The sequence below is a fragment of the Lytechinus variegatus genome, chromosome 10, assembly GCF_018143015.1.
Source record: "Lytechinus variegatus isolate NC3 chromosome 10, Lvar_3.0, whole genome shotgun sequence".
In the NCBI taxonomy this organism is placed as follows: domain Eukaryota; kingdom Metazoa; phylum Echinodermata; class Echinoidea; order Temnopleuroida; family Toxopneustidae; genus Lytechinus; species Lytechinus variegatus.
Window position 1 is genome coordinate 10,169,480 of NC_054749.1, and position 21,365 is coordinate 10,190,844.

General features: G+C 35.4%; 1 protein-coding gene across 3 annotated transcripts in view; it reads left to right on the forward strand.

Moving 5' to 3' along the window:
* Nucleotides 1-21,365, forward strand: part of LOC121422290 (rho GTPase-activating protein 17-like) — a 69,437-nt gene that overhangs the window by 39,478 nt on the left and 8,594 nt on the right. Inside the window, exons 9-16 of one of the 3 annotated variants that reach the window (XR_005971143.1) lie at nucleotides 3,696-3,953; nucleotides 5,334-5,400; nucleotides 10,094-10,175; nucleotides 11,316-11,396; nucleotides 11,805-11,924; nucleotides 12,915-12,985; nucleotides 15,976-16,261; nucleotides 20,853-21,087. Coding sequence is in view for 1 of the 3 variants with exons in the window: in XM_041617227.1 (XP_041473161.1) it covers nucleotides 3,696-3,953; nucleotides 5,334-5,400; nucleotides 10,094-10,175; nucleotides 11,316-11,396; nucleotides 11,805-11,924; nucleotides 12,915-12,985; nucleotides 15,976-16,261 (965 nt within the window). In the remaining 2 variants the exon portion in view is untranslated. The remainder of the gene's footprint in view (nucleotides 1-3,695; nucleotides 3,954-5,333; nucleotides 5,401-10,093; nucleotides 10,176-11,315; nucleotides 11,397-11,804; nucleotides 11,925-12,914; nucleotides 12,986-15,975; nucleotides 16,262-20,852; nucleotides 21,088-21,365) is intronic. The other 2 variants (XR_005971144.1, XM_041617227.1) reach the window with 2 other exon arrangements.

Consider the following 21,365-nt stretch of genomic DNA (forward strand, 5'->3'; position numbering starts at 1 on the left):
TCCCATGGCGCAATGCTCCTCAGTCTCCCAACATGTAAAACAAAGATCACACTAGGTGACCGTGCCTTTATCAGTGCTGCACCCAAACTCTGGAATAGTCTCCCTTCCTCAATAAGAAATGCATCCTCTGTCAACTTATTTAAAACCAAACTGAAATCCCACCTCTTTCAAGTCACTTTTTCATGTTTGTGGTTATGTATTTTGTAGAAATAATTAATCTTATTTTTCTTCGATTAATTTAGCGAACTAAATTTTTGCGTATCCTGTTAATTGTTTTTCTGCTTATCTGTTATGTATTGTAATACGCAGTTGAGTATATCCAAATAGAAATTGCGCAATATAAATTTACAATTATTATTATTATTACTTTGGGAACGATTGCAATATATGAAGTATTAAAGAGTCGGCACAAATATTTGGCAAAATGTCAATCCACACATTGCCACTCTCTCCACCCAGGGGGGGGGTTCAATGTGTAGCCAGTAGGATGCAAAGGTCTATGTAGTATGCTTAAGTTTTAGAACTCTTGTGTGAATGCTCCCCTGGGAGTGGAGAAAGTGCATTGATTATGTGTAGGCATGCAAAGATCCGATGATGGGTAATAATATCGGTAAGTTCTTAATCTGTAATTGAGACGTTGCTCCAATAAAACACAATACAAAAGCAGAATAATATGACATTGATCATTATTTTGCTATGTTATTCCTGAAACCTACGATGAGGTTTCCCTTTTTCCATGTGACATTGTAGAAACATATACTTCAGTTGCTCTCAGGGGAACCATGTGTTCATTTGCCAAAGATTTAAAGGGAACCTAGATCAGCTGCCAAGAACATTTTTTTGATAAAATGTGAAGAAAATAGATTACTGAAATGTTTTCAAGAAAATGTGAGAGAACCAAAGAATGAATTGTTCATACTATTTCAATATGAAATGCTATCATTTATGGGTACTAGATGCTTGGAGAACTTCATGATATTTCAATATGAAATGCTATCATTTATGGGTACTAGATGCTTGGAGAACTTCATGATATTTCTATTTACACAGTAGTTGATAAAGAAATTAGGTTACTGGTTTGTGGTGGTTATGATTTTCTAATGCCATTGCTAAGATCCAGATCTATATTTATTTTATTGATCCATAGTAATTTGCCCTCCACTGTCGGTACATAAAAAAGAAAATACAAAATCAGGCGCTTGCAAATTGACAGCAAATATAAATAATATAAAGTTAAGTATCAATGGATATTAAATATTTTCTGATTGAATTAGGAAAAACAATATACTAAATTTTGCATTGAAAGGAAATATAAAAATAATTTAAAGTTTAGTATCAATTGATAATATTTGCTGATTGAATTATGAAAGATTGAAATAATTTTGGTCAATAAGTTATGCCCTAATATTATTTTAAAATGTTTGAATTGTTAGGGAATATTGAAGAGTAGGTAAATTGCCAATTCGTCCACTGCCAACTCCACTCACCACATGGTCTACCTTCATTTAGTCTAATGCCATTCCGTCCAACATTTCTTCTAACAACCACTTGGTCCAATAACCATTTGGTCCAATCATCACTTCGTCTATTACCAGTTGGTCTAATACCCATTTTCTTTTCATTCATATTGCACAATTACCGTAACACTTCAGTGTAATTAAACCACATGGTATGTGGACTAAATGGCTATTAGGTCAACTGGTTGTTAGACGGAATGGCATTAGACTAAATGAAAGTAGACCATGTGGTGAGTAGACGAACTGATGATAGACCAAATGATAGTAGATTAGTTGGCCATTGGACGAATTGGAAATAAACCGAATAGTGATGGACAAAAAAACAAACTAAAGCCCCTTTTTTTTCTCTGGTTATTTTGGCATGTATTCATGCCCTACATTAAAGATAAATTCTGGTTCTGGTTAAAACAGAAAATGAAATGTTCACAGAATTGAACAAATTTACACAGAATTATTAAAACTAAATTAAAAAAAAGTTATATATGCTAAACAGTTTTTCGGGAAAATGTATTATTACAGAGTAATAGCAAATGAAGATCAGAAAAATTACTGAAAAATGCCTGTCCATTTATTGTCATACCATAAATTATTCTTCTGTGTTAGTTACACCAAGGAAAGCATGTGATAATGGAATTAATACAATTTAAAGCAAGCCTAAATTAAACTTTTTTTGAAATAAGCATTGTGGCATATGATTAACTTTTAAGGATTTTTCAACCATTACCTATCGAAATCAATTCCTACATGTACCAGTACTTTAAAGAGGGAAGATTATTTATTGAATAGATGCCAGATGACACAGTTAAAGGGACATTCAGAACATTTTATAGAGCAAGCTGCTGACAAGGCAATGACTCACATAAATAGTTATTTGAAGGATTTGTAAGATGGTAACCCAAGTTTTATACTTTTAATATACACATCAGATTGTTTCACAAAGGTGTTATTTTTTATTTTCAGCTTTTTTAGAATATTGTGTACTTTGTATACATAAGTATAGGAGCTCTGGAATTTCAGCTATTTTTGTGATTACTCAATCCATGTTGAATATAAGTTTGACATACATGTATGTATTATGATGAGTAACACTAAATTGGTCCTTGAGTTTGAGCCAGTAGCTGTCTATTTGACACTGAATTATGTTATTCATATTATTCAAAACACATCTACAGTAATTTACTTTAGTATAAGCCAACTTTTGATATTGACAAGCATTGCAGTATCTGATTTTTGGTCCAAAGCGAGGTAGAAGTGGAAGTGTTGCATTAAATGTGCAAACATATAAATTATCAGGAGCTTAACTGGTGACTGTGTGATGATACAAAACATGAAAATGTGTGCCAATAATAAGCTTTTCAATAATTGGTTCATGTTTTTTGCTGTTGTGCAATAACTGAGAACCCCCCCCCCCCTTCCTTGTTATCGAAATTGGTTCAGAGATTTTTGCTATTGTGACAATTGCCCATATGTATACATGAAGCCAAACATTAACCTAGGGCCCATTTTGTAAAACTTGTAATGAAAAAAATGGCAATAAAGTTAAAAGCTACTGAAATCCTTTTCTCTGATTAGCTGATGGTAAACTTGTTATAAAAATTGTGTATTTGTTATTATAACAAGTACTTCTGAAGCAGATACCTTGGCACCAAACCTTACCTTAGCCTCGTATAATTTTGAACTCAAAACCCTGTCACAGTCATCGCCGTCATCTTACATGCATATGCTGAGAGAAATTAGCAGTGGAGCAATTGTCGTAAGGGCCAAATAAAGTTGTATTTGTATCAAAACCGCCTTACATGGAGCTATCGGGTAAAAATTGAAGCTGTTTCAAATGGAATTGGGTTGTTTGAGGTGTCATGGTCCAGTGGTTATGACTTCTTCTTTCAATCTGAGGGACTTGAGTTCAAATTAAAGCCATGGCATGTTTTCCTTCTACAAGAAATGTACCCTCATTGTGCTGCACTCAACCCAAGTCAGGTAATTGTGTTCCCTGCAGGAATTTATTCATTCAAACACGGTGCGTAGCAGCTGCTCTGCTAACGCCAGGGTCATTATGATGCATTACTGTAGAGCACTGAGAGACTTTGAATAAAGTAAGTGTCATGCGCTTAGCAAGTACAATTATTATTATTATTATTGGAGTGTTGTATTAATTACTCAGTCCTTTTTATTTCTTAGATGGTAGCAGCACAGGCACAGTACCACCGCAATGCCCTAGCCAGACTAGAAAACATGGTCCCAAAGATGAGGGAGACCTTGGACCGGGACCAGCACAAGCCTACGTTTGGGACCCACCTTGAGGAGCATCTGAGGCTGCAGGACCGGGAGATTGCGGCTCCCATCGAGGTCCTGGTCATGTGGCTCCTAGAGCTTGGTATCGAGGAAGAGGGCCTCTTTAGGTTGGGTGGGAACCAGTCCAAGATGAAACTTCTCAAGGTAAGTATAAACCAGGGGGCCATTTCATAAAGCTGTTGGTAAGTTACGAGTGACTTAAAGAACAATTGGTGATCCTGAAGTGATACACACTAGATTTCCATTGGTGTTGGTTTAGTTACTAAGTAAGGGCTCAAAGTCGCTTGTAAATCACAAGCAGCTTTATAAAACACCCACCTGTTCTTATTACAGTTCTAAAACTAGTTTAATGTGTAATATATGGAAGCGATCTTCCTAATTATTATTTATTGTATGGATCTGATGGGGGAGGGCAGGGTGATAGGTGCGGGCGCACCCCATACATTTTCCACTCCAAAGAAAAAAAGCCGAAATGCCCTCATTCAGGAGTGATGATATTTTTTGTTTTGCTTTTATGTTTTTTTTTGCCTGTCAAATTTTGAGACAAGTGCACCCCTTTTAAAAGAAATCTCTTATCCTTGGCTGCTACATATATGCATGACTGAAACATGTTCTCAGGCGCCAAGTCAATTACATGGGGATACCTTGTGTAGCATAAAAAAGAGATCACTCGTTAATTAAAGCATCAATTTGTGCATAACTAATATGACACAGCCCCCCTCCCCCCTTCCCTCCCCTAAATAGCATACAGAGCTTTGGGGGGAGGGGGCTGCATCAGTGGCAAGGATGTCCAAAGTACTCATATGCAAGATGATAAATTTGACTTAACCAAAACACAATAATCTGCCTAAAAGTCAATACAAAAGAGACAAATAAAAGTGAGTGATTTGGACACGATTTTGGAGACATCATGACCTTACAAAGGGCACCAGACCAATATCTTACAACAATGAATATGGAGGCTTCTTGGTCTAGTGGTTCAATCTGATTCCAAGCCATGGCATGTTTTCCTTCAGCAAGAAATTTACCCATATTGTGCTGCACTCAACCCAGGTGAGGTAAATGGGTACTGGCAGGAAGTAATTCCCTAAAAAGCTGTGCACACCAGAATCTGAAGACTACTAGTAGCTTAGGCGGGGTAATTGTATATGTTGAGCACCTAGCAAGGTGGATATGGATGCTTTACAAATCCTATATTATTTTTTTTATATTTTTTATTAATAAACCATACTTCCTGGTTATTTGTTGCCTAGGGAAGAAGTTTTGATTGTCTCTTTCAAATGACTTCCTGGGTGTGCTCTCTAAACAGTACTCATTTTCGTTTTCTCTCTGCAGATGTAATACTTAAAAAGATAAATGATAATAATGATAATTGATCATGTACATTAATGTATCTGCTATTGTTATGTATTCCATTGTGAACTCACATTGATAGTCTTCAGACTTTTTGATGAGTATTCTAATAAAACCAAATTGAACTGAATTGAATTAAATGATTTTTTAAATGTTATTTGTTGTATGTAGGCCGCCTTTGATGCCAATATTGAGCTTGATTTAGTGGACTTTGAATTCCAAGAACACTCCATTGCTGGTGAGTTTTATCATTGTCAATGTTGAGTATTCATGTTATATCCCAGAATGTTGGACTCAGTACATTTAGTGTTTAAACAGTTATTTCTCTTAAAACCTGGAACACACCTTAAAAAGATTTATACTATCACCCCTACCCGCACACAAGCACACACTAAAACATGGCTATTAATTTTCTCATATCATTTCTTAGATAAATGATGTCTGTAAACAAAAGAGCAAAATGTAAAAACTATAGAAATTATGTAAAAAAAATAATAACAAACAGTAATTGTGATAAGTGGGAATTGAGTGTTGGTCTACTTTTACATAAAGTTGCATATATTATGCAGCAGGGAAAAAATTAAAACCATATACATGCAGCGTTCTCGCCAGAAAAAAAATCACGCATGTCGGGGACTTGTGCTGCCACTCCTGGGGGGTGGGTGCGGGAGTTCCCCCCTCCCGCGCGGAGCGCGGAAGCGACGGCCTTTTCATCAAATAGAAACGCTAAGGAAGCCCCATTGTGGCGTATTTTTAAGCCCACACAAATGCACATAAATGCACAGATACTTGCCGTTCAGTAGGCTTGGGAGCCAGCGCCGAATCCAAGCACTGATATAGAAAAAACATGGAATTTGGAGCTGACAGAATGATTTACTTTTCGAGCAGAGGACAAACTTTCTCTGCTTGGAGCCTGCAGTGTATGCCGTGTGCATGCATGGTATGAGGATGCATCGTGTGTGTTGTGTGTATTTCTGTGACTGTACAAAGTCAGTAGAGAGGACGTGCGTTGCGTTAAGCAACACTTGTGATTGTATCATCAAAGTTAGTGTATTGGGATTTGTGTGTGACTTGTGTGAGAAGTTTTTTATTTTGGTTTTCATTCCAGAACCCCCCCCCCACCATCATTTGCTCGCTAGTCTTAAATGGGAGTCTTGTCATATTGGAATATTGACCAGAAGTTAATAAAACCCATATTATTGTTCTGTCAGTAATGAAATTAGCGATTGAACTATGGATATTTTTCAGTCATATTTCCTTTAATCTTAGTCTTTTCATTCCAAACAATCATTTTTTTAATGATGTATTTCACCTTTATCCAGTTTGCCATTTTCTTAAGTGACTGAAAACAAAGACTAGTCCCAACCCTCCGCGAGTTGTTTACATAACTTTCTTTGTCTCCGCTAGTATTGCACAATCTTGAGAAGCACATGTTTGGAAATCTGATATTCTTGCGGTGGGGGGGGGGGTTACAAGATTGCTGCCCTTTTCATTCTGTGTTGGGTTTGGTTGCTACATGGCCTGTGTTGAGAAATTAGGTCAGGGTATATTTAATTGCAAAGAGAGGCTTTGGACGGCATTCATGATGGATAGTCTTTTTTTTAATGCATCATTTAAATAATTTCAACTTCCCATTTGCAGGCTTGCAGGTATATTGTATGATAAAATTACTTTTCTCAGAATTGTACGAAAGTTCTACAAAAATTTTATCTTTTTACATTGTATTTGGACACGAATGCAGATCTTTCTTGACAAATAATGGGCTAAAAATACTAAACAGTAAACATACAGACCTCAAGTAAACCAAGTAGGCCTACCACACATTCAAACTTGGATTAAATCAAATCAGATATCAGTCAATCACGGAAATAACTCTCATCACAGCACTAAAAATTATAAACAATCACTTGAAGAAACAATTGCCAGGGTCAAACAACGGTCAAACATGTGCTTGCGTTGTGTCCTGTGTGTGTATAATGTTGGCAGTGAGTTGATCTTGTGATGATGGGGAGAGAATTTGTGTGTGTGGTTTTTATGTCTGCAGTGAGTTGTGTCATGGATGACTGGGGGAGAATGAAAGGACCAGGGAGTCGGGAGAACCGTAGCGAGCAGCCGCGAGCTAGCTGGGCGCCTTGCCACTTTCCTAGCCGTAGTAAGCCTGTAAGTGGTCTTAAGTTGGTGGGACTTCGGCGCAACCCGATAAATTAAGTTGATATCACTAAGATGAGTTCATGGAGTGTATTATTTTTTTTGAAATATTTCCATTTAATTTTTCCACGCATGTCGCCACGCATGTCGCTGAAATTTTACGCATGGTTCCACTTGGTCTCCATTTCCGCACGCATGGTGTTTGAACCATGCGTATTATACACTGGCGAGAACGCTGTATACATGTATTTCCTCTTCCTCCATATTTAATTATTCCAGTTGTCAATTGAAGAACAGTTATGCTCCCTTAAAAGCAGATTGTGTTTGTGGCAATTCATCTTGTTCTGTTTTAAAAGTATAACGTACATATATGATACCAAGAGGAAGAGATATCATTGCCCTTTAGACTGTATGGGACTTGGAGAGCAAGATATATAGAAACCATGGAGCAGGAAAGAATATAATCAATCGATAGATATGTTTTGTGTGCATTAGAATGTATACTGGTTCAGAGGTAGAGATTATTGATCTTGAAACCCTGTTCCTGCATTCAAAAGCTGGTGACAGGACATTTGCTCAGACTGCGACCATTGCTCAGGGCTTCATTTCGTGTAAGATGCAGGGATAGGGTTAGGTTTGCGATAGGGTTTTATGTTGGTTTAGGGTAGAGTATAGTGTTAAACCCAGGGTTAAAGTTGATCATTTGATTAGTGTTTGGAATTTAGAGGGGAGCAATTGTCACCAGACATGGAACCTCAAAACCAAGCCCCTACCCTTTCATACTTTGGTGTCTTTCATTTAGCCTGAGTTGCCAATTAGTAGAATTTTATAATATTTAGTAGGATTTTTGTCTCACCTGCATAGCAGAGTGAGACTATAGGCGCCACTTTTCCGACGGCAGCGGCGTCGGCGGCGTCAACATCAAATTTAAACCTGAGGTTAAGTTTTTGAAATGACATCATAACTTAGAAATTATATATGGACCTAGTTCATGAAACTTGGCCATAAGGTTAATCAAGTATTACTGAACATCCTATTTAGAGTTTCATGTCACATGACCAAGGTCAAAGGTCATTTAGGGTCAATGAACTTAGACCATGTTGGGGGAATCAACATCAAAATCTTAACCTGAGGTTAAGTTTTTGAAATGTCATCATAACTTAGGAAATATATGGACCTAGGTCATTAAACTTGGACATAAGGTTGATCAAGTATCACCAAACATCCTGCATGAGTTTCATGTCACTTGACCAAGGTCAAAGGTCATTTGGGGTCAATGAACTTTGGCCAATTTGGGGTTATCTATTGAATTACAATCAAAACTTTAAAAAGTTTTTGGATCTGATTCATGAAACTTAAACATGATAGTAATCAAGTATCACTCAACATACTGTGCAAATTTCAGGTCACATGATCAAGGTCAAAGGTCATTTAGGGTCAATAAACTTTGGCCGAATTGGGGGTATTTGTTGAATTACCATCATAACTTTGAAAATATGTTGGTCTAGTTCATAACACTTGGACATAAGAGTAATCAAGTATCACTGAACATCCTGTGCGCATTTTAGGTCACATGACCAAGGTCAAAGGTCAATGAACTTTGGCCATAATGGGGGTATCTGTTGAATTACCATCATAACTTTGCAAGTTTATTGATCTGACTTTTGAAACTTGGACATAAGAGTAATCAAGTATCACTGAATATCCTGTGCAAGTTTCAGGTCACATGATCAAGGTCAAAGGTCATGTGAGGTCAATGAATTTTGGCAACATTGGGGGTATTTGTTGAATTGCCATCCTATCTCTGTAAGTGTATTGGTCTAGTTCATAAAACGTGGAAATAAGAGTAACCAAGTATCACTGAACATCTTGTGCGAGTTATAGTAGTTTTCAAAGTCAGCACTGCTGCTATGTTGAATTGCATGATGCAGGTGAGACGGCCAGAGGCATTCCACTTGTTGAGGGGAATGTGACACTAAATAGGATTTGCACCCTTGAATAGAATTTTCAAAACTTGTAAGAAAGATGATTTTTGGGGGGTATGTTTTTCAGAATTATAAAGAAAATAGCATTTTAGGCTTGAAAATAGGATAAAAAGAAATTTTAAAAATACAAGTTTTTCACAATTAGGGTTGGCAGCTCTGAGAACTCAAAACTGTCACTTCTTCTTCTAATCAATAAAGGTACAAATGAGAACTTGACCTATTTTGCTATGGAGTAAACTAAAAGTTGTTAAACTGAACAATGGCTGCCCCCGCAGGAGGTTTAAAGTAACAGCCCGATGAATTAAAGCATGGAAATTGAGAAATCCTGCTCGATACTAGTACTATTTTCATAGCTCTATTTGGTTGATGTGAGGTGTGAGAATATAGTATCATGTGAACATGTAGATCTACATTGTAGATAAGGAAATGCAGGTCTTAAAGTGTTTGATATTCTCAGTATTTGGTGGCTTTGAATTTCTTACGTATTTCATTATTTTAGCGGTCCACCAGTCTGGAAGAAATTGTACCAGTGACGGATGGCATCGGTCAGTCACCGATGGGCGGTCTGTTTCAACTCAGCCCTAGTAATGATTGTTTGTACACACAGCATTCAAAGATATTTGTTTCAACCAATGATATAAATGCTACTTCCTACTCTTCAGTCAGTTTTACTTTATGTTTGTTGTTATTTTTCATACCTGCCCTTTTTTTAATGCTTCACTTTGTTTTAAAAATTTATTGAATTTTTTGTTTCCTTGAATATGAACTCACAACAAATTTCTTCTCTGTTTTCTCTAGCTGTACTGAAGCTGTATTTGAGAGAACTTCCTGCTCCTTTATTGACCTTTAACCTTTATTCTGAGTTCATTGAAGCTGGCAGGTAAGTGTTGTGTCATGTGATAAGGGGTTTCTTGTCCCAGGGGCCTGTTTTCATAAAACTTATGCTATAATAATGTAAAGCTACTGAAATCATTCAATTTCATTGGCTGATGATATAGTTGTTGTTGAAATTGTGCATTTGTTTTTATAACAAGTCTTAATGAAACAGGATTCTGTAGACACTTTGTGGAAATGAAGATATATTGAATAAGAATGATGGAATATATTAAATGATGATGAACTTTTTACTGTTGCATGAAATGAATCATTAACAAAGTCTGTTTTGATGATTAGATTCTTGAAAATATGAGGATATATCAACTAAAATAACTTAAAGGGCAAGCCTGTCTTAACAAGCAGTGGATTTGAATAAAAAGAGGAAAAATTAAACAAGCGTAACACTGATTTATTTTTTAATCAAATATAAAAGAAAAAAGTCATGAAATTAAAGGGTTATTCAATCCAAATAAAAACTTGTTCTTAGAGGGAAAAGAAAAATCAGACAAGTTGAGAGGTGAAAGTTTGAACGATATCGGGCAAACAATAAAACAAGTAATACATTTTTAAAAGTTGTAAATATTGGTAATCATTATACACATGGAGACTTCAATTGGTAGAATAGGTGATGTCATAGTGATGTAAGGCAAGGACTACTCTTTCATATGTACTCCAATACATTAAATAGTGATTAAAATGTCTTTTTTTTCTCAAAAGTTTCAGTTCAAATTATATTTTTCTTTCATGAGGATATAAAACAATAGACTTCCTGGGTTATATTGGATTACTGGGTACTTAGTAGAACACCACAAATCCCTGATAATTAAATACATGGCCTTTCCCCATGTTATGATTTACTTAGCCTGTTGCCAATTTGAAACCTACAGTCTTAGGGATCTCAATATTAAAGCAGCCATAACGTTCTTAATGCTTGTCTGATTTTCTTCAAACTTTCACCATTCTGTTTTAAATAATTTTCTCCTTTCCACATACCATTTTATGACCAAGGCTGGATTCCCCTTTAAAGTTTCGCTTCAAACTTTTTGCTGTGATAGACTTGCCCTTTAATTTTCCATAATCCCATTCTCTATTAGCGTTGCTATCGTTATTTTAATCTAAATTATTTCATCTTGTTCTTTTTTAGCGTCAAAGATCCGAACCAGAAGAAAGAGGCCTTGAAGAAGGTTGTCCAGAAACTCCCAAAATGCAACTACGACAACTTACGGTAATAAGAATTTAACTAACTTCAACTTGTCATTTCATCGGCGGTCATCAGAATCAGACTTCGGTAATGCTGACCGCATTTTCAATACACGCGATCAACAAACCTTTGTATCACTCTTTCACATGCAAAGTCATTGCATGCAGCTGTAGTTTGCTGTTCTTCAATAGGCTTGCAAGTTTCCAATTGGGTTTGTGCTTTTTATCACAAATTTGTAGGGCATTGCCTCAAAAATCCATACATATCCCATATACTAAACAATTTTCTGCCTAAAAACCTATATACAGTTTTTGTCGGCTAATCAAGGCCAAATATATTATTGATATTGCCAGAACTGACATTTAGCTTGTGCTGATTACTTTCATAGAATGTCTCCCAGTATTATTGTGGTTGTTTCTTAACCCCCTACAGGTATCTTTGTCGGTTCTTGAAGGTAGTAGCAGACAGGAGCGATAAGAACAAGATGAACTCATCAAATCTTTCACTAGTAATAGCACCAAACATGCTCTGGTCAGAGAAGGATGATTTAGGGTGAGATAGATAAAGTGTTCTGAATACTATTATATATCCATTATACAATCATACTTGATTATCATAGCAATAATAAATGGGTGTATTCAATTCACCATGCACTTTTGTCTTTTGCTGACAATTCTCTGCATTTTATTCAGGTATGTCTACATAATTTGCAATGAAAAAGTGTAGAAAGACAGGCTGTTGCAATGGTCCCAATTCCAGTTTTGTGTAACTTAATACTCTTTCACTGGCAAGTATTGGTTAATTTTATAGAGCATTGGTATTTGGTTTGCTGTAACCATGGTGATTGTAACCATGACAATAAATATTGATATCAGTGGATCATTATAAAGCCTTATGAAACATGGATCTGAAAGATATCACTATTAGCAGTTGAAATGTGTTTACTGTGAAACTTATGAGTAGATTTCTAAATGATGCAGCTTATGTAGTACTAGAAATAGGTGTTATAAGGACCATGTTACATAGAACATGTTGTATATCAATTGTACAATCATTACTGTTTTATTTGCTGTTATCATTTGTTCATGATCCTGAATATTGTCATCGTAAAGCACTTACAGAAATTATATTCAATCAATCTATAGCTATTCTGAATGAAAATGAAAATCAATAATTTATTCTTCGAAATAGACATGAAATGAAGTACTCCGAAAATTTTCTTTGCCCAATTGATCGTGGGCCCGGCAGCCGCTGTGCAGCGCCAGATCAACGAGGCTCTATCCCTTTAATCGTTGAATGCCAAAAAGGGTAGCAGCAATACGTCTTTTGGCCTGACGCGGCCGGGGTTTGAAGCCACCGACCTCCCAGTTGTGAGATGGACGCTCTACCAACTGAGCCAACACACCAGTGTATCATTGTGAATCATTATGCAACTATTTTTTTCTTTTTTTGTCATCTATGTTCTTTATGAATCAGTTTGAAATTAAATGATTTTTCTTCTTTTTTTGTCATCTATTTTCTCTCCTTCCTTGCACCTACCAGGACATCAATAGGGGCGGCACCAGGCATCGTAGAGTCCTTCATCTCACACGCAGAATGGTACTTTCCAGGAGGTAAGCATCTTGTTAACATTGTAACAAAGTGGTATATTTCAATCAGTAATCAGAAAATTCTCCACTGAAAGTTAGTTTTAGATAGGCGCGGGAATGTGTGGATTGATGTCCAATGTCACAGCTACTGTTTTTTTTTTAGCCTGTATTTCTCTTCGGGAAAATCACAATCATATTGATAGCGACGAAAAAAGGGCCGTAATTTCTTCCACCTCTCTTTCCTATAAAAGCTTAGCACAGTAACTGGGAAAGTAGAAAAATAACAATTAGAATGTAATCTGAAGTAATAGCAAAAACTGCACATACATTTGAGGTCAAATGTTAACAAACATATATCTTTGTTTCATTCATCACACAATACAACAAAACTAAAGATCATTTTAAATTATGGTAAGGAAAGTTTCAAAACGTGGTATCAAGATTAATTTCAATTTCCCTAAAATATTTTTATTTTAGAACAGAATCTCACTGAGATAAAGTAAAGTCCAATGAAAGAGTGCAATTAGTTCTTGCATGTAGGTTTAATACCAAATTTCATTTTCTTTTCCACAAATACCTTTTAAAGAGACTGTAGATTTTTAGTTTCTGGCAATGAGTATTATTGTGTGTATGATGTAAACCTTTGACCTCATATGTACATGTATATAGTTCCAGCATTCTACAAGGAGTACTTTAATATTTTTGTAGGAAAATATATTTTTGGAGAAGTAAGAAATATAAGCCTTACTTCCCTATTATCTGTACCATGCACCCAATTGTACAGGTTTATTGTGCATGACATCCCAACTAAAGATCGTTGTTCTTAATGACTGTCCAAATTGCATTGTGGTGAGATTTATGCAGGCCCGACTCTCACTTTCCATCTATCAACAGTTTCTATTGCATTTCTGTCTTTGATTTTAATGAAGATCATGTTCAGGCTCTTTTCTCGTGATAGATTGTTTTATGTACAGAAATGATGCATTGCTTCCAAGTGGGTTTAGATAGTGATTGTGATATTAATGTCTTCCTCTCAGACACAAGTCAAGAATTTTATTTTTGTGGTATACCCTTCTGTTATCCCTAATAGTGTAAGATAATACACGCTACTGTGCATCGTACTGTTTGTCCAGTCTGAATTTGAGCTCAGTTCCTGTTTCAAAAGATCTGAATTAAAATTTCAAAATCCCTAAGTGTTTGAAATGACCAGTCTTAAGATTCATCATCTGGCATAATCAAAGTACTTCACAGACCTCATTTAGACTACTATTGCAAATGTATCCCGACAATTATTAAGGATACCAGTTTAAAGGATGCTTACAGATCTAATGTTGGTACAATATTCTTTTCCTGTTGACAAAGTAACAGCATTAGAAATGAAATCTTCTGAATATTCAGGTTTTTTTAATGCCAACTTGATTTTGAAAATCTTCCAAACTTTAATATTTACTGTTGGAACAATGCATCATTTCTCTAGCATGACTAAAATTCAAATGTCTTTCTTCAAGTGAATGTTTTTGATGATATGTTGAATTATTTGGGAATTAATTGAATTTTATCTTTCTATTCACTTCCATGTACCATGTTAGCATGAATTTTGTCTTTTTATTTGGTGTTAGAGGAAGGTCCATGCAGCTCTACTATTATAAAAAGAAGCATTTGGAATGCATATTGGAATATTGTTGAAAATATTTATTTCAAAGGGGATACAAGATAAATGGGATATTCATACAATAACATTTTGATTCAAGAAAAAAATTGTCATTTAGTGTTTCATGAATCAGGAGTTCTCCAAATTTACTCTGAAGTTGGAACAGTTGTAAATCATTCGCATGGAATGGAGTATAAGGATGCGAAAGTAAGATTGTTTTTATCAACATTTTACCCTTTTTAATTGAACATAAAAGTTTAATGAAAGGATATTGAATTGTGCACAAATATTGAATATTTTGATTTGTAGTGCATTCCAAATGCTTCTTTTTATAGTGCTACATTGAAGTGAGCTGCCTTAATATTTGTTTATTAAGGAAAGGGGAATTGATTTGTGTGTTTTTATTTCAGTAGAAGAGTTTTTTTTTCCCTATTGGTATTGAACATTCAGGATCAATCAATTTCACTCAGGAAAATAGGATATAACAATATTGCACCAGAAAGCCCTGACTGCGTGTGTGCATACATATGTTAGCTTTAAATCCTTTTTTGGAATTGGGCTATTAATATATTGCATACTTGCAACAAATACTATATATAGCAGCAATATCACTCATTGCACAAATTGTAATCAATATTACTCATAAAAAAATATACCTCTGTGGTGAATTTTAAAAATCTTCTTAAGTTTTTTTTTATTTGATTCTTGGCTGTCTAAGCACCTTGAGCACTCTACAGAGTGGATTTGGTGCTTTATAAGTCAAAGAGTTAAGGAAAGCAAAAAAAAAAAATTTTGTTCTTAACTTAATGATGTTAGGCCTTGCAAAATGCTTCAAACATTTTCTGTTAATGTTTCAATATCGTCAGTTTTGATGTGATTATATATTGTATGCACACAGTGACTTTGGCTCACTCAAAAACATTTATACAGAGCACATCTGGTCATTCGACATTCATTAACAATCAATATTTAGCTGCAGTCAGTATTCCCAGAGGGACTGTGTAATCTACTCCTGACTATGCCCATGCCACATTCAATTCAATAGAACATAGACTGATGAGAAATAACAAGTTCCAATGGGGCATAAAAGTCTTCATTTAGGCCTGTTAAAATGATTGATATGGGGGACCTTTATGAACAAACAATACTACCTTTTCCATCCCTAGACGTGTGAAAGAAATTGGGGGAAAGAAAGTTTTCTACTTTACTTTGAAGCTATCATTCAACAGTAAGGTACAGTATAGAGATATGGAACAAACTCCCTTATAGTGTAAATAAAAAAAAAACAGAATAAGACATTTTTTATAGAGATAAAGGTGGCCACTATTCGCCCAATCACATTATATAACCCCCCTCCCAACAGAGATGGATTTCCCGGTGCCATTACCGCCGACACCCTCACCGAAAACCAACTCGATACCAGAATCCAACTCGCTCTCGCCGAAGACTCCCGATGGGACCACGCCTTCTTCGGTATCCGCCTCCAACGCCACGACGACCCATTCCGTCCCTTCATCGCACCCTCCCCTAGGTCCCCCGCCCGGCCCCCCACCGGGTCCCCCGCCCAACCCTCCTACCGCCATTCCACCCCCTCCCTCGCAGACTACTGCACCTTTGGTCACCATAGACGGCATCGGTCCACCTGAAAAGTAAGCATGATAGGGTCTTATTAACATATATGTCATGAATATGCATTAGTTATGGATGTTTATTTGCATATAGTGTTCATATCATTGCATGTGCATGTACAGTTTAGGGTAGTTTTAGAGTCATTTTGATGGTCATAGCTCTAGAATAGTCCATACACACTGACTTGTGGAGTTGCACACATTTTACAATGAATACTGATACACTCTTTATACACATGTTGGCACATTCTCCTTTCAGAGCGTGTTGTTTTTTTCTCTGTACTTATCTTTATTCATAATGTAACCCCCCCCCCCTTCCACCTCACAAAAAATGAAGGAATTCAGAATGAATGGTCATACCTTTATTCATCGCTATGATCGTAAAGAATGAAAATGTAAAATAAAATTCTCTACAGTCTGAAATATGTGTCACACTCACTAGAGCTTTTGAAATAGAACTATGCCTTCAAAAAACATCACATTTCATTTTTTATTATTTTGTTTTAAACATTTTAGTGAGTGATAATTTGCACAATGCTGGCATGCATGTTGCAAATGCCTTTTCAAGTATTCGGTACCTTTCCCATGAATGGCCTGATACATGCGCAAACATTGTCATACTTCATCACGTTACTTTTGATGGGATTTAATCGATGTGTTTTTGTATTATTGGAATAATGATTTTTTAAATCCTTGTTTTTTTTTCATCTCCTTGAATATTTTGTGACTTTTTTATTATTTTGCTTCTCTGTCTGTTGTGTCTTTGCTTTTGGTGGATTATTTGTTATTAATCAATTATTATTTTTACTAATGAGAAACTATTGTTTTTGCAGTGTTCTTGTATTTAGGGCAAAATTACCCTCCAAATGACCCCTTATCCATTGATGATTGATGACGACGATGATGATGATGATGATGATGATAGATCATGGTGATAATGATGGTGGTGGTGTTATTGTGATAATATGATATTGATAATAAAAATCATACTACTCTACTACTACTACTACTACTACTACCACCACCACTAGTACTACTACTCTACCAGTAATACTACCACAAGTACTACTACTACTAATGATAATAATGATAGTTGTGATGACGATATTGATGATGATGATGATAACAATTTTGGCAATAGCAACAATTCCCATAATAGATTAAGTCCAACTTTTCAATTTCAAGTTTAAAAGTCACAATAAGCACTATCATTAATCATCAAGACATAATGCAATACCAAAATACAAACATGATAAGAAAATATATTACATATTTGAATGGCTTTGGCATTGTGTACATGTACAAGTGCACTCTTTAAAAGAAACTTTGAGAAGTAATTAATTATGAATTATGGATATAATAATTTTGTTGTCTTTCCGGAGGCAATGCAGTTTCTGGTCGTCCGCTCAGAAGATATGAGTGCTATATAAACCCATATTCTAATCCCTTACTACCAATGATTTAACTTCTCTCTTATCTAATAATGTTTACTTTATTATTTTATTCATTATATACTGTATGTGTAATTACTTTGTTAGTATCCTCTTGTTTCATTGTTAATTATTTTCTGTGGTTAGCTAGCATCATTCCGCTTCACTTGTATATATCCGTCATTATAGCTGCCATGTTGTATTATAGCATTTAACATAAATACTCATAGGCTTAGCTTTAGTAATCTTGACTTATAGCATAATACTGAATATAGATGTATTGAAATGCTTTTTATAGCAAACTTATAGTGATATGGCTTTTGTATTGCTTAGGAATTTCAACTAGATGTAAAATTGGCTCTAGTTAATGTGAATGGCATGTTTTGGGGGACTTGCAAAGTTGATGATAGTATTCTAGATAAGTGATCTTATCTTTTTCAAAAGCTTTTAACAATGTTTTGAAAAGTATATACAATTTTTTTTTGTATTAAATATTCTATGTTTGACTGACAACATTGTGCATATGATATTGTGCCATGTCTTGATGTAATGCGAATATTGTTTACAAAACCAAACAAAGAATTTTCAAGAAATTTTCCTGTTGGAGATTTAGGACAGGTTCTTATTTTAAAACCCTTTCTACTAATTCTAGATTGATAAACCCTCTAAATTAAACCTATCATATTACATTTTCACATTTTTTTTCATGAACCAATAAGGTTATGGAATAGCCAAAAAACAAGATTTACGAAAAGGAACTGAACTGAAGTTATTACCAAATAATGTCAAAATACATTGATACAGAGTAAATTGTCATTTATACGTCATTGATAAAAGGACTCCACAGAATAAGAAATGTGTATCTGTTAGCATCAAAAGTACAGATTCAGAATGTTAATAATGTACATGTAATAGATTTCACATATATAGTGACCATTGGCACTGTTATGTAAAATGAAAATATTGTTATTGTGGAAAAAGTCCTGAGTTTACTACATATATATTGGTATTTCTCAGAATTTTCCCCAAATCGTATGAAGTGGAATGATGTGTCTTTGTTTCTAACCACTGTTTTTATTTAGCATATTTCTTTTCCTTCTTCCTTTCTTTCTCTTTTATTTCCTCTGACCCCTCCATCTCCTCTTCATGCTTTTTTGCATTGGCTTTCTATTTTACACCCCCCCCCATCTCAAAACTAGGGGGAAAATTGTATTCTCAGCTCTCAAATTTGGCAGCCCCTTTTTTTTACATTTCATTTACCAATTGCTTATCTTTATGTTTGATTATTTTGGTCTTATTTTACTTTCTTTAATGCAACTTCTGTCCCCCCCCTCCCATCTCTCTTCCTCTCTCTCATCTTCCCTTCTTATTTTCTGTCTCTCCTTATATTTCTACCTTCCCATCGTCTCTCACATCTTCTCATTTTCCTTTAATATCCTACATGTACATCATATCTCTTATTGCTATTAGATGTACCTATTTTTTGTCTCGCCTGCATAGCATAAGCGCGACTGAGGTGTGGCTTTGCAGACAGCCACATCATCAACATCAAATTTCGTTGAGTTTTTTTAATGTCATCATAGCTTTGAAGGTATTAGGACTTATCTTTAAAAAAATACAGATACACGTATATGGATTATAGTCAGGTGTCACCTGTAATTCGGTATGAGTTTCAGGTCACATGATTAAGGTCAATTTAGGTCATTCTCAGAATGAACTTTGACTATGTTATGGTAGCAGTATTGAAAAAAATACCAAGGGAAAGCTTTTGACTTTTCAAAATTTATTTTAAAAGCCATTGTCCTTTGCAATGGCAATTGAGTATTGCCAAAATTTATTAATCAAATTTTGGATCACAAGGTAATTGTCTAGGGCCATTTTGTGGTCAACAATATTAAAATCATTGTATCAATCCAAAGATTAATATTTTAAATGTTCAAGATGATTTTGATTCCTATGTCTTTATTCTGCTAAACTTGGATTTAATGTTTATTTAGTTTCATCATTTATACAAGTGTAATATTAGGTATCTAAGTCAAGATCAAATATCATTTTAGATCATTTTAATTTAATTTAATTCTTTGCTCATTATCTCTAATTAAATGAGATATGTGTGAGGTGTTTATTCAATTTCAGAAATGATAATAATTGAATAATATTTCTTGTCAAGGTCAATGATATTTGGTTTTTATATACAAACATGTTTTTATATAATGTTACTGATCTAAATTGTTTTTGATGTTCCATGAGGCTATTTTATAAGGGGGATCAAGTATCAGCTTTTATCTCAGTATTCAGGTAATTGAATCAAGGTCAAAGGTCATTTTAGACCGAAGAATTTGATGAAAATCAATATTTTGTCATAGTTTTGTAAGTAAATGGTCATTTCCATTCATGTTCCTATTCTTGAAACTTGTTTAGAAAAAAAAGATATCATGTAGTGTGTAAGCACCAGCATTGGAAATACATGAGATCAACAGCTGATTTTGACAGCCCAAATAGCCCCTAAAATTACCCCAAAATTCATGCCCTGCCCTTGTCTGTCTAGAATCCCCCCCAAGATGTGTCACAAACAATATTCTAGAAAATCATTCTAACTATGGCAGAAGAATAATGTTTGTTTTTACTCTATGATTACTTACATGTATAACCCTTAAAAAGTAGCCCTCCAAATGAAAAGAATAGCCCCCAAAACTCTGCAATCGCCTAATTGGGAAAAGAAAATAAGTCCCTAAAAAATAATGATTATTTCTTATTTTGGGTAAGCACACACTTATGTTAAACACTTTAACCAACCAATTATACCATATCTAGAGTGATTATTAGATGCCAAACTCTGTGTCTCTGAAAGCCAGCCATATTACATAGAGAATCTACTCTCACTACCGTAGACTGTACATAATATGCACTATGCGAAAAACAAGGGTCTGTGCTTGCAAGACTAGCTAGCATGCATAGTGATAATAACTTAACTTGCTTATATAGCGCTTAACACTTATTTTATTTACAGTCTCTAAGCGCGCTTCAGTAATACAGCATATATGCAGGCGAGACTGCCAGAGGCGTTGCATCAGTTCTTCGTTTTTTATGTCTCTATTTTAGTTTGGCATGGAATCGATCCCTTGTCTTTAACCTACACCTAATTTTGAATAACCCCAACCTATTTGTGCCACTCCCCCCAGTAGCCACAGCCCCGCCGGTCACAACCAACCTGGAGTCAACTTCACCAAACGAAGAGCACCTCTGCCACCACCACCGCCTAAGCCCCACAAGGGTGACCGTCCGCCCCCCTCCAGCACCCCTAAGAGTCCAGTCTACCCACCCCCTCGCCCACCGCCCAAAACCAACTCACTCTAGGACCACTAGCCGTCCGTAGTGCCTCCTTGTAGCGATGCATGCAGCATGTCCATTGTTTAGGTACATAAATGCATTTTGTTCTCGTAGATTTATCACGGAAGATTTTATCCCACCAGCTCTCCACACAAGATGATCCAAATCAAGCGCATCTCATGGCCAAACTTTACACAAAAGTAACCATTCCATCACTGCCATTGCAATCATAGAGCTACAAGAAAATGTCAAAATCTTTTTTTCCTTTTCCATTGGTATGATTGGTCATTTTATAATTGAATTTTATTTTATAAATGGTCTTTTCATTCTTACTGAACATTCTCTGTAATTTTCAAAACAAAATG